The sequence below is a fragment of the Miscanthus floridulus genome, chromosome 18 (assembly GCF_019320115.1).
Source record: "Miscanthus floridulus cultivar M001 chromosome 18, ASM1932011v1, whole genome shotgun sequence".
Classification (NCBI taxonomy): domain Eukaryota; kingdom Viridiplantae; phylum Streptophyta; class Magnoliopsida; order Poales; family Poaceae; genus Miscanthus; species Miscanthus floridulus.
The window spans coordinates 131,493,367-131,504,475 of record NC_089597.1 but is presented as its reverse complement, the minus strand read 5'-3'; the positions used below and the strand labels follow the sequence as shown (position 1 = coordinate 131,504,475).

Genomic DNA, 11,109 nt, shown 5'->3' with positions numbered 1-11,109 from the left:
GGAATAAATTAATTTTCACAATTAGGTCCCTAGACATATATAGTTGTGGTTGTACACATACTCTCTCTGTCCCTAGATATCTGTCGTTTTCGTTTCTCGAGAAATAACTTTTATTAAATAAATATATATATATATAATATTAATATTTATGGTAAAATATTAGTATCATTGGAAAGATCTTTGAATCTAGTTAAATTGAGTCAAACTTACAGCACGTACACCAACAACGAAAGTTATTTAGGGACTAAAATATATATACGAGGGCAGGGTGTTAGGTGTGGATAGCATTGGCCCAATAAATTTCAGTTGTTAGGTCTGATTCCTTCTTTGCTGCACAACAGGATTCTGAAGACGTGGCAGAGGGGAGGGGGGGGGGGGGGGGGGGGGGGGGGGGAGCTAGCTTAACATGCTGCACCAGCTACCTCTTGCTTTCTTGCTTGCATTGCTCATGAAAGAGAAGGTCAAATTTTGTTGTTGGCCAGCTGAGAGTGATAGGGTCAAGTGGTCCACAAAATCTAACACAAGGCCTAACTCGTTATCATGCATGTCACTTTCCTCCTCCCTTGTATCATGTATGAGATGGAGATGAATATTTGTTATTGGGGGGCTTGTATGTGTTGTGCTTGTGCACCAATGCTTATGACCAATACACATCAACAACTTTTGTTTTTTTAATAAATATTCTTATAGCCCACCTCATCTTTGGAAAGGGTAAAACTGTATCCGTATGGTTGGTGCAATTAGTTAGGCATATATGCTAGTGTTTAGTCTACAATTATTTATTATATGATGAGATAATCCATACATACAAACATAATACTAAAGAGTAAAAATTTCTCCCCCAAATTTTTTGTCCTTTACTCTCCTCCTGGGCCCATCTGTCTTTTCACTCCCTTGAGCATAAGAGTCGTGTCTGGTTTAATAAGAGTAGTATATTACGTGATGAATTAGATATATAAGAGTCATAATTGGTTTACTGTCCAATCTCCCACTTCACGCCCCGTGCTTATAGGAGTCAGGATAGTGAGCATCGTGTACAGAGTCCGATTTCAAAACGTATTGAAATAGATAACGCAAGCTGTACGTCTACTAGTAATACTATAATGCAACCCTTAATTTGCTTGATGGGCTAGATCAACCACTATGTAGGGCGTTGAATTTGCAACGTCTATATAGTACATTCATAAGAGGCACACTGAATATCCTGCCGCCGGTTGAACATGCATGCATGTGTTTAGTGCCCTAGCTAATGAGAGTAGCAGCTAACTAGGGATCGGAGATACTCTATATAACATGTATTGATCACGAGAAAACGACCTTTAACTTGTGAACTTTGGGCGAATTGAAAGCCGGACAAGGCCACGGTATTCTCATTGCTAGTGCTTGCTACTGTTGCTCTACTACGTACTACCACAGAAAGAAAGGAAAGAATAGTGTCCTTGGGAGGTTTAAATCAAGATGATACATACATGTACAGTGTCGAACCTAAGTGGAGTCTCCATTTGCACAAATTTAGTTTTGCTTTTTTTTGTAAGTTAGTTAGAGTTATCCTGTATTTTGTTTAATTAACCACCTGAATATATTTTATCACTGGCATTTTTTACTTGAAAATGCAGTTGAATTACTTGAATTGTATTCGATATTCTTCACTGCTTCAATTAATATAACTCACCAAGATAATCGACGTGGTTATTCCCTATTTTCAGCTAATCATTGATTTTTTCTCGAACAAGCCAACCATTGGACCGATTTATATGATTTTTTCTTTCCTTCCCCCAAACTTTCTGATTTTAAAAATTTTGTGGTGCCTGTTAGATTCTAGAAATTATTGCTCTATTTTTACATGTGGATTATTTACTCAGTAATATATTAATATTAGGACGAGTTTCAAACTTCTTGCACTATCTCATCTTATTAATATGATCCGACCGTTCCAATCATTTATCCAAGATGTAACTCAATAAAAACTCAGTAACCTGGCAAATTTAAAGAAAACCCCGTCTGAATAATCTAATTAGTTTGGCTATTCTCAATTTAGCATATCAACGAAGGCTACAAGACGAAACTTAATTTACCTGTATCTAGTTTGAAAACATGCATTTATTAGAGGATTTATATGTTATGAAAGTATTTTTCATGATGCATGAATCTATTAGCATTATTCTTACCAGGCAATATTATATTTATTTTAATAAAGTAATAAGAGTTGAAAAGGCTTTGATTGGCATGAACTCAAATAAAAAACACTTGTATTTACTACCGGCTGAAGTAGTACATAATATAAAACAATAATAAGGATGCACGTATATGTAGCTTCTTTTCATCTAGGACCAGCACGTATGCATGTTTAGCTACCTAGACAACGAATAGACAAGTAATCCGCACATGCATATGCATGCCACCAAAAGAAGAAGAAGAAGACGACGACGAACGTACTGTGCATACGTTACATCGATCATCAATCAAAACTAGCTAGGATATATATAATGAACTGTATGTGTTACGTCCTTTTCACAAATCCCAGCAAGATCAGCTTGAGCGACGACTAACACAGTACAATACAATTGCCGGCAAGGCGTCAATGGACTTATTATTGAGAGTTGCTAAGATAATCTTCTTACAATACTGTCTAATTAATCTACAGCTTGATCATTTAGCAAATTAATACTAAACTTATGTGCTATATATAGGGCTAGTTTAAGACTGCTCCACTCCACGTTTTTTAGCTCCACTTCATGTTTTCTAGCCAAACAAATGTAACTTCACCCTAGGAAAAAAATAGAGTTGTGAGAGCACCTAAAAAGGTGCTCTAGAAACTCCAGTTTTGTGAAGCTACTCCACGGTGGAGTTTGTAGAAAAGAGTTTGTGGAGCAGTCCCAAACAGGCTCATACATATATGGGAAATGTATAGTTTTGCAATAGCTAGAACGCCATGCATGTAAGAATCTAGTTTGAGGGCGTTGTATTATAGTTTTCTCGGTTATTTATACTCTTATTCAATTTGAGGGCGTTATATTGTTGGTCTCCTTCTAAGATAGAAGAGAAAAACAAGTCTTGCAATCTCAATCTACCGCTAAGGATGTTTCGCATCCTAGAATTCATAGAGGACTAGTAACCACATATATATACACAATAATAGTTCATGTTTGTTGATCCTTCTTCTTCCTTTTCCAGCAGGAGGACATAATACACTGCAATTTAATTTACTCTATATATATTATGCTTAACAGAAAATCAGCCAAATCTAGTCTAAGTATCTATGCTATATTACTGTATTTTAGGTTTTGAACCCTCCATTGTAGCCAGCGCGCCATTGCTTCTTGCCGTGAATTATCTAGAGTAGTTAATGTTTCTAAAACTTCCGCCCAAACCGGTAGAAGATAGAAAAAATAAAAAATAGTGCGCATAGAGAGAACTACTATATATGTTTCTCAATTTAGTTTGTAGACATCATATACTGCAGACAATTTTATACTGTAAGCCATATATACATGAAAGATTGTACTGCCATTATTAAAATGCACGGCAGAATTGAGTTGTTTATGGACACTTTGGCTCTAGAATTTAAAATTCCTACTTATTCTAACTTGGTGAAAAAAATAGGCATATACACATATAAAGATTTGTTCCCCATTGAGTGTCTGAAGCATGATGTGAATTCTCATTAACCCAAAAACACTTCGAAATGGTGTATAAATGATAAAATTTGAAGCACTCCTACTTAGATTTGTGCATGTACGGGAGCGAGGCTAGCTACACATTCGCTTGGAGGAATTCTGGAGGAATTTGTGAGAGAAAAATACTGTTCCGGATGAAAAAAGAAGCGGATCAAGCCGGGTTTAAGGACACGCAAACGGGGCCTATACCACTATACCCAGTATCTGTTTATGTATCTCCAATTCTAACTATTCCCAACTAACTAATTGAAGTAACTTTTACAGGTCTATATATATATATATATATATATATATATATATATATATATATATATATATATATATATATATATAAGTGAGAAGGTGAAAAGGAAGAAGCAAAGCAGAGATGAGGCGCTACGACAGCTAGCTAGATGTATAGTATAGCACAAGGACAGTACACACTGTACCACTCTACATGTAGCCGGACTGTAGGCCGGCGCCGAGCTATCAAATTTTACAGAGAGCGTGTGGTGAAGCTAGGACAAGAGATCACATACCAAAGTGTATGAAGTAGGTGCTCCTTTTGTTTGTTTTGTTCAAAGTTTATGGGTGGGTAAATATAACTAATTAACTGAGAAGAATGAGAAGTGTGTGTCAAGTGAAGAAGGGTAATATTCTGGCTGTGGACTCAGAGACTGATGCATGCTTATATATGTAGCCTTAATTGGATGAGCCCTACAGCTTTTTTAGAGTAAACCATGTACTGTGCATTGTTTCTTTAGACGACAAATCATGTACATTGTTGACATTCTTCCATCATTCCATGTGACTGGTATTGGTTGGTATAAGGTGGATTTCCCTTTTTATTGTTAAAGAATTGCAACATTGATCTACGTCACTTCACCAAAAGAATATTGAAAATAGTACCCCTAGGAAAAGAGGAACAGTGGTGTGACAATGTCACTATGTACTCTAGAGAGAGAGAAATGGAGAAGGAGAGAGAGAGAGAGAGGCCAAGATGTTACAAGGCACAAGATGTTACAAGGCAGCTAGCTAGCATTGTCGAGATTAGCCAAAGGAACTAATCCAAAAGCCACATCAATCCCTGCAAAAAATGCATAGAAATACTGCTGTACTTTCCCGTGTTCTGGACTCTGGAGCAAGCAGCACAAGCTGATTGCTCATCCATCCCAAGGCAGAACAGCAAGTTGCTTCAAAAGAACCAAACTGGAACAAACTAAAACAACATGCATCGATAGAGCCCAAAACATGCAACAAATCATATAAAAAGCACCAATGCAAGAAACGCCCAGCTTTACACAAGCCAAATCCAGAGAGGGAGAAGCTTCTTCCCCCATGCATGTAAACAAATTAAAAGGAGATTAGTGCAAGCAATCCCACTGTGTGTGATCTACGTAGTACGAGCTACTTGCTATATATACATACACTACTCATGGGAGGATTGGATTATATTAGCTTATAGATAAACTAGCTAGACAACACACAGTAGCTAGCACTAACTAATCACGTGCTGGACTACTGCATGTCAAATGGAGCTCCCATCATTTGTGGAATGAGGAATATAATGAATTGAAGAAGAAGGAAGCTACACTTAAAATTCTTGTCTTTGCTTTGCATTAAGGTGGTCAATTAATAATGAACTCGAAATAAGATTGCCCAACAAGTAGCAGTACACTAGCTCTAGCTAACAACATTATATATGCTCCATTGATCATGCAGTGTTCATCGATCAACGACTCAAATGCGGGTAGTAATAGTAGTAGTACGTAACAATTAAAATATCTTCTCTTCTTGTCTCGAATTTGTTTGCTGATCACGATGACGATGACTTAGCTCATGCTCATCATCATCTTTGATTTGTTGGAAGAAGTAAATGAAACCATCAAGGAATTAAGCTACTAGGATCGATGGGAATAATGGAAGCAGCAAAGCTAGCTAATTTAAGCTAGGTTCTAGGGTTATGAGGGAAGAACTGGGTGCCTGCGGCGAAGGCGCCGATCGGCGTCGGGTACGGGTCCATCAGCACCGCCGCCGACGTCGCCACCGTCGCCGCCGCCTCGCTGCTCCCCGCCGGCGACGACCCTTCCCTCGCTTGCCCCGCCGTCAGCTGGTGGTACTCCGCCGAGGACGGCGGCAGCTGCCTCACTGCCGCGTCGTCCGCCGGCCCGTGGTCACGCAGGATCCCCTTGAAAGTGTGCCCGCCGATGCTCACCGCCGTCTGGTACGCGAGCTCCGCGTCTGGCTCGTCCACCGGCCCGATCCGCACGCAGCGGAACACCGCCTCCACGTTCAGCTCCGGTGGGAACCTCCCGCCGCCGCCGTCGCCTGTAACCGCATCAAGAGCAAGATCACCATTTGGTTAGATACTTATATATATTGTATAATTAAACAACGAGCTATGCCATGTCATGCCGTCCGCCGCAACAGTGTGACGACAGTGTAGTCAGTGGTGGAGTGTGCCGTGCAAGCGAGGACTACCTGAGGAGGTTGTCGTGGTGACCATGGCGGAGTTGGCGGACGGCAAGCGGCCAAGGGAGCGGACGAGCTCGCGCGGGCGCTTGCTCGCGGCCGCAGCGGCAGCGGCGGCTGCGGCGGCGCTGGCGCTGTTGCTGTTGGCGGCGCCGCGGAAGAGCGCGGCGAGCTGCTGCTGGCGCTCCCGGCGCTTGGCGGCGGGGACCCATGTGCTCTTGACGTGCGTGGGGCAGCTGAAGCCGCGGCTCCGGCAGCAGGTGCGGCAGCGCATGTGGGGGCAGTCCTTCTTGGCGTTGTTGCCGCAGTCCTGGCAGCTGGTGCCGGCCCTGCCGCCCCCGGCGCCGCCCGCGCCGCCGATCCCTCCGGCGCCCGCGTCATGCGAGGAGAAGCCGAGCACGACGCCCGTGGCCACGGCGCCGGAGGAGAAGAACTGCGACGTGTGCGGCGCGGCGGCGGCGGCCGCCGCCGCCTGCTGGTGCGGGTGCCAGAGCTGGAACCCTATCCCGCCGCCCCCGCCGCCGCCGCTGGCCGCCGTGTCGGCGGCCGCGGCGGCTGCCCCGCGCGCGTACAGGAACAGGCTGTTGGCGCCGATCGGGTGATCGCCGCCCCGGTCCCCTCCCCTCCCGCCGCCGCCGCCGCCGCCGCCCCTCAGAGAGAACCCAGCCATGCGAGGCAGCAGCCACCACCACCCACCATCAAGGCGAGCGAGAGGGAGAGTGTATGCACCACCAGTCCACCACCACCACCAAAGAAGCTAGCCTTTGCAGCTCCTCCTCCGATCCCTCTTTCTCTCTCTCTCCTAGCAGCTAGCTCCTACAGCAAAAAAACCAAAGTAGAGATCTTGGGAGTAAGAATAAAAAGCAGGCGCAGAAGCAGAAGGTGGGAGACGGCGGCGGCGGCACAGCAGCAGCAGCAGCAGGAATGGGGTTGGGTTGTGTGAAGGCAAGTAGGTTAGATGCATGAGCTGCATATATAGATTTGCATAGCTCAGTAGCGGATGGATCGGCGGTAGATCTGCAGCGAGAATCTCCTAGACATAGAGAGAGATTTGTGCAAGCAAGCTAAGCGTAGGAGATGAGGATGAGGATGAGTAGCCTTGCTGCTGAAGTGCTGATGAGTGGGATATGCATGTGCGAGTGAGCGAGAGAGGAGAAAGATAAACCTGCAGCTGCAGTGCTCCATCACCACTCTACACCCAACTCATCAGTGCTACTCACCTTGCCTTTGCTGAAAATAGGAAGCTCGCCTCTAATCAGCCTCCTCTTCTTGCCTAATTCCTTTCCTCTCTTGGCCTGCTTGCAAATTGGGTCTAAGCACAAGTAGTATCTGGAGGAGGAGGGAGGTGAGGTTAGTTGCCGAGTGAGTAGTGTGGTAGAGAACGCAAGCAAGCAAGCAAGCTGCTTTTTGGGGGTGATGAGCAGATGAGGTGGGAGGCTATATAAAGAGGCGAAGGAAGAAGAGATGTGAGAAGAGAGAGCTAGGGGGAGTGGGTTCAGGGGAGGAATTCGAGGGCGCCTGCAAACGCCGCCATGGAAGCGGCCCGGACCTTAATTTCTATTTTGCTCGCTCCGATCCCACAGCTCAGCCCACCTCACCTCTCTAGCTTATCTCCACTCCACCCAACCAGATGAAAGATAATGGACGCAAGAGACAGAAGAAGAGAGAAGAGGAGGAAAAGGGAAGAAATGGAGAAAGTGAATATGGCAGTGGTAATAGTAGAGTGTGTATTTTCTTTTTCTTTTCTTTTGCAGAGAGTTTGCCTTTGCCTTTGCCCTCCTCGCTCCCTTTTTACAATTTGTACCTTGGGCTTTGCCGAATTATCACCGAGCTGTCCCTGCCATCCATGCCTTGTCAATAACAGCATGACTACATGGCGACAGAGGACAGGGAGGGATTTTTACTGACAGGAGAAACAAGGCCTTTGCAGTGTGTGGGTCCGAATTTTTTATTTTTAGCCCTTTTTAAAAAAAATTATAAATATGCTTCTGGAGGTAAGATTTTAAAATTTGGACCGTTAACTCGGCGCCAACGTCGTTGATGTCAAGCTTACACGCCGAGCTCTTGGGCTCGAAGCAGACGTGGCGGTGATTTGACAAGCACCTCGGCGCCAGTAACCCTGGCGCCGAGCTCGGCGCCAAGCCAGTCTTACGTATGGGCTCCAATCCTTTCTCTCTTCCTCTCCCTCTCTCTCGCACCTCCTTCGCCTCGCCCGAGCAGCGCACCGCCGCCGCCACCCGCGCCCTCTCCCACCCCCGGCCGCCCACGCTCGGCCGCCCGCGCCCTCGCCTCGCCAGACGTGCCACCTGTGCCCACGCCCTGCCCTCGCCTCGCCAGACGTGCCCACCGTGACGTGGCCGCACCGCACCCGCGCCGTGCCGCCCGCCACCGCTGGACTCAGCCGCGCCCGCCGTGCCGGCCTCGCCGCGCGGAGCGCCGGGCATCCCGCGCGCCACCGCCGTCCTCGGCCGCGCCCCCGCCGGCCCCGGCACCTGCAGCGCCCAGCCGTGCCACCGCCGGCCCGGCTCGTCGGCCTGACCCACGCCCGTCGTCCGCTGTGACTCCTTCGACGTCCGCGACTCCGTCGCCGGACAGGTAAAAATTATGAATTTACAATGTGCGTACTTAGTTAGCTTTGATTGTAGTGTAGTAGTTTTGGCATTTGTTATTTACTAGTTAATGTGATAACTCAGGTAGTTGATTTAGTTAGTGATCTAGTGAGATAGATATGTAGATAGATAGAAACATAGATACATAGGTACATAGATATAGTTAGATAGCTACTTAGATAGGTAGTTATATATTTAGTTAACTAAATAGGATCTAGCTATTTAGTGAGTACACTGTATCTATGTATGTAGTTATTATCTTATTTACTTAGTTTGTAGTTAGAAAGTACTTGTTAGGTACTATCTATCGTCTAATTTGGACTAAAGGACATGTGTTTCATTACGTGTTTGAAATAGATGGACAACCTAGTGACCATTTATCATGGAGGCACCGTTGAAAGCGATCGTTATGGATATGTTGAGTTTGTTGACATGCAAAGCGTGCCTGTGCTATTCAATGACAGGCCTTCATTTAGTGAGATAGTTGCAAGGGCTCGGGAGGAGCTGCATTGCCTTGGAGATGATGATGATGGCATTGCAGTTGAGGGTGTACTGCATCTAGGTTCTCGTCCCAAGATTCTCAGGCGAATGATCCCAATTGGATATGCGGATCAGAGGGAGAACTATGTGAGATCAGCTATGAAGAGCCAGCTGCAATGTTTGGACGTGGTTGTGCGTCGGGTGTTAGTTGATCCCATCCCTCATGGGTTTTCTCCACTAATGGGTCAGCAGGCACACTTCAACCCTCCCGTCCCGGAACCTGATATGGATGTGGAGGTTGCACCTACGGTTCCCGATGCTCAATCTGCCCCCAATGAGGTAGTTGGAGATGCTTGTCAGACTCATGTTGTTGTGGCAGATCCTCCTCATGAGATCCCTTTGACATAGAATCATCCGAGTAAGTGTCTTATCCGCATGGTTATTGGGAGCTTACCCCCTTCCTTACATCCATTTCTTTCATTCTTTCCTCATTTCTCTACTTATGTTGTAGGAGACATTCCTGACAATGTGGATGGCCCCCCTGTTGCTGCGCAAGTGCACTATGGAGATGGATTTCGTGGGTCCAATAGTGTTAAAATTATGAATGATTCGGAGCCATATGAGATGGCAAGGGCTCTTGATTCTGATGATGATCGCCCTATTGGAGAGCTGACAGAGAGTGATGTTGAGATGCTGAGGCGTATCTTTCTCGGCCGCCGTGATCCAAGAGTTCACGAGTTCAACGATCTTGCTCATTCCGATCAGGCATGTGCAGAAGGACGTGATGATGAGCTCCTAGAAGCTCATAAGGCCGGTCCTAACATGGTAATTGAGAATGAGAGGGTATTCAAGGACCTCCCTGCATTGAAGAGGTGGTTGCAGGCATTTGCAGTGATACAAAAGAGACCTTAAAAGGTCTTGCATTCATATGTGGAGCACCGTTATACAGTTGTGTGTGACAAGGAACGCTGCCCATGGGGGGTTTGTGCAAGGAAGCAAAAGGTCATCGGAAAGTGGAAGATCACAAAAGTTGTCAGGCCACACAATTGTGCTGACCATGAGCTGACACTGAAGCATCGGCAGTTGACATCTACCCTCATTGCCAAGCGGTTGATGGGAATATTGTAGGGAGAACCCAACATGAAAGTTAGGACAATTATCAGGACCGTTGAGGCGTTGTATGGAGGTTATGTGATAAATTATGGTAACGCTTGGAGGGCTAAGCAGCGAGCGTGGAAGATAATATATGGGGACTGGGAGGATGGGTACGAGCAACTGCCAGTACTTTTCAATGCAATCAAAGCGGTGAATCCAGGCATACATTATGAGTATATCCCAAAACCAAATGCATGGAAGGATAGGAGGTAGATATTCCTCCGTGCTTTCTGGTGCTTCCCTCAGTGTGTCGAGGCCTTTAGGCACTATCGTCCCATCTTCTCCATTGATGGTACCTTCTTGATTGGCAAATACCAGGGCACACTTCTTATAGCCATATCCTATGACGCGAACAACAAGTTGGTTCCTTTGGCATTTGCTTTGGTTGAGAAGGAGAACAATGACAGTTGGGGATGGTTCTTGAGGCTAGTCCGGATACATGTGGTTGGGCCTAGTAGGGAGGTTGGCATCATATCTAATAGGCACTAGGGCATACTTAATGCTGTGCGAGAGCGGATAGAAGGGTATGCACCATCGCTGGTGTACTCGGCACCTTGACGAGAATCTACTCCGAAAGGTTGGTGTGAAGGATAACTTTGACCTGTTCTAGGAGGCTGCTCGATAGCTTGAGGACAAGTACTTTCAGAAAAAGTTGGAGCAGGTCAGAACCGCATCAAATGCAGAAGGTAGACAATGGCTCACAGGTTTGACAAGGGATTTGGAGAAATAGATAAGAG

The 11,109-nt window shown here is 45.7% G+C and overlaps 1 protein-coding gene across 3 annotated transcripts; it reads right to left on the bottom strand.

The window, feature by feature from the left end:
- Nucleotides 1-5,310: 5,310 nt before the first annotated feature.
- LOC136522149 (protein SHORT INTERNODES 1-like) lies at nucleotides 5,311-7,982 on the bottom strand. Of its 3 annotated transcripts, none has more exons than XM_066515937.1 (3): nucleotides 7,294-7,982; nucleotides 6,138-6,944; nucleotides 5,311-5,984 (listed from the first exon to the last, which is right to left on the bottom strand). In XM_066515937.1, exons 2-3 carry the CDS (start codon nucleotides 6,796-6,798, stop codon nucleotides 5,605-5,607), a joined length of 1,041 nt encoding a protein of 346 aa, XP_066372034.1. In that variant the 5' UTR covers nucleotides 6,799-6,944; nucleotides 7,294-7,982; the 3' UTR covers nucleotides 5,311-5,604. The 3 variants fall into 3 exon arrangements, with proteins under 3 accessions (XP_066372034.1, XP_066372032.1, XP_066372033.1); XM_066515935.1 differs by having other exon boundaries at nucleotides 7,349-7,982; XM_066515936.1 differs by having other exon boundaries at nucleotides 6,138-7,331.
- Nucleotides 7,983-11,109: the final 3,127 nt, after the last annotated feature.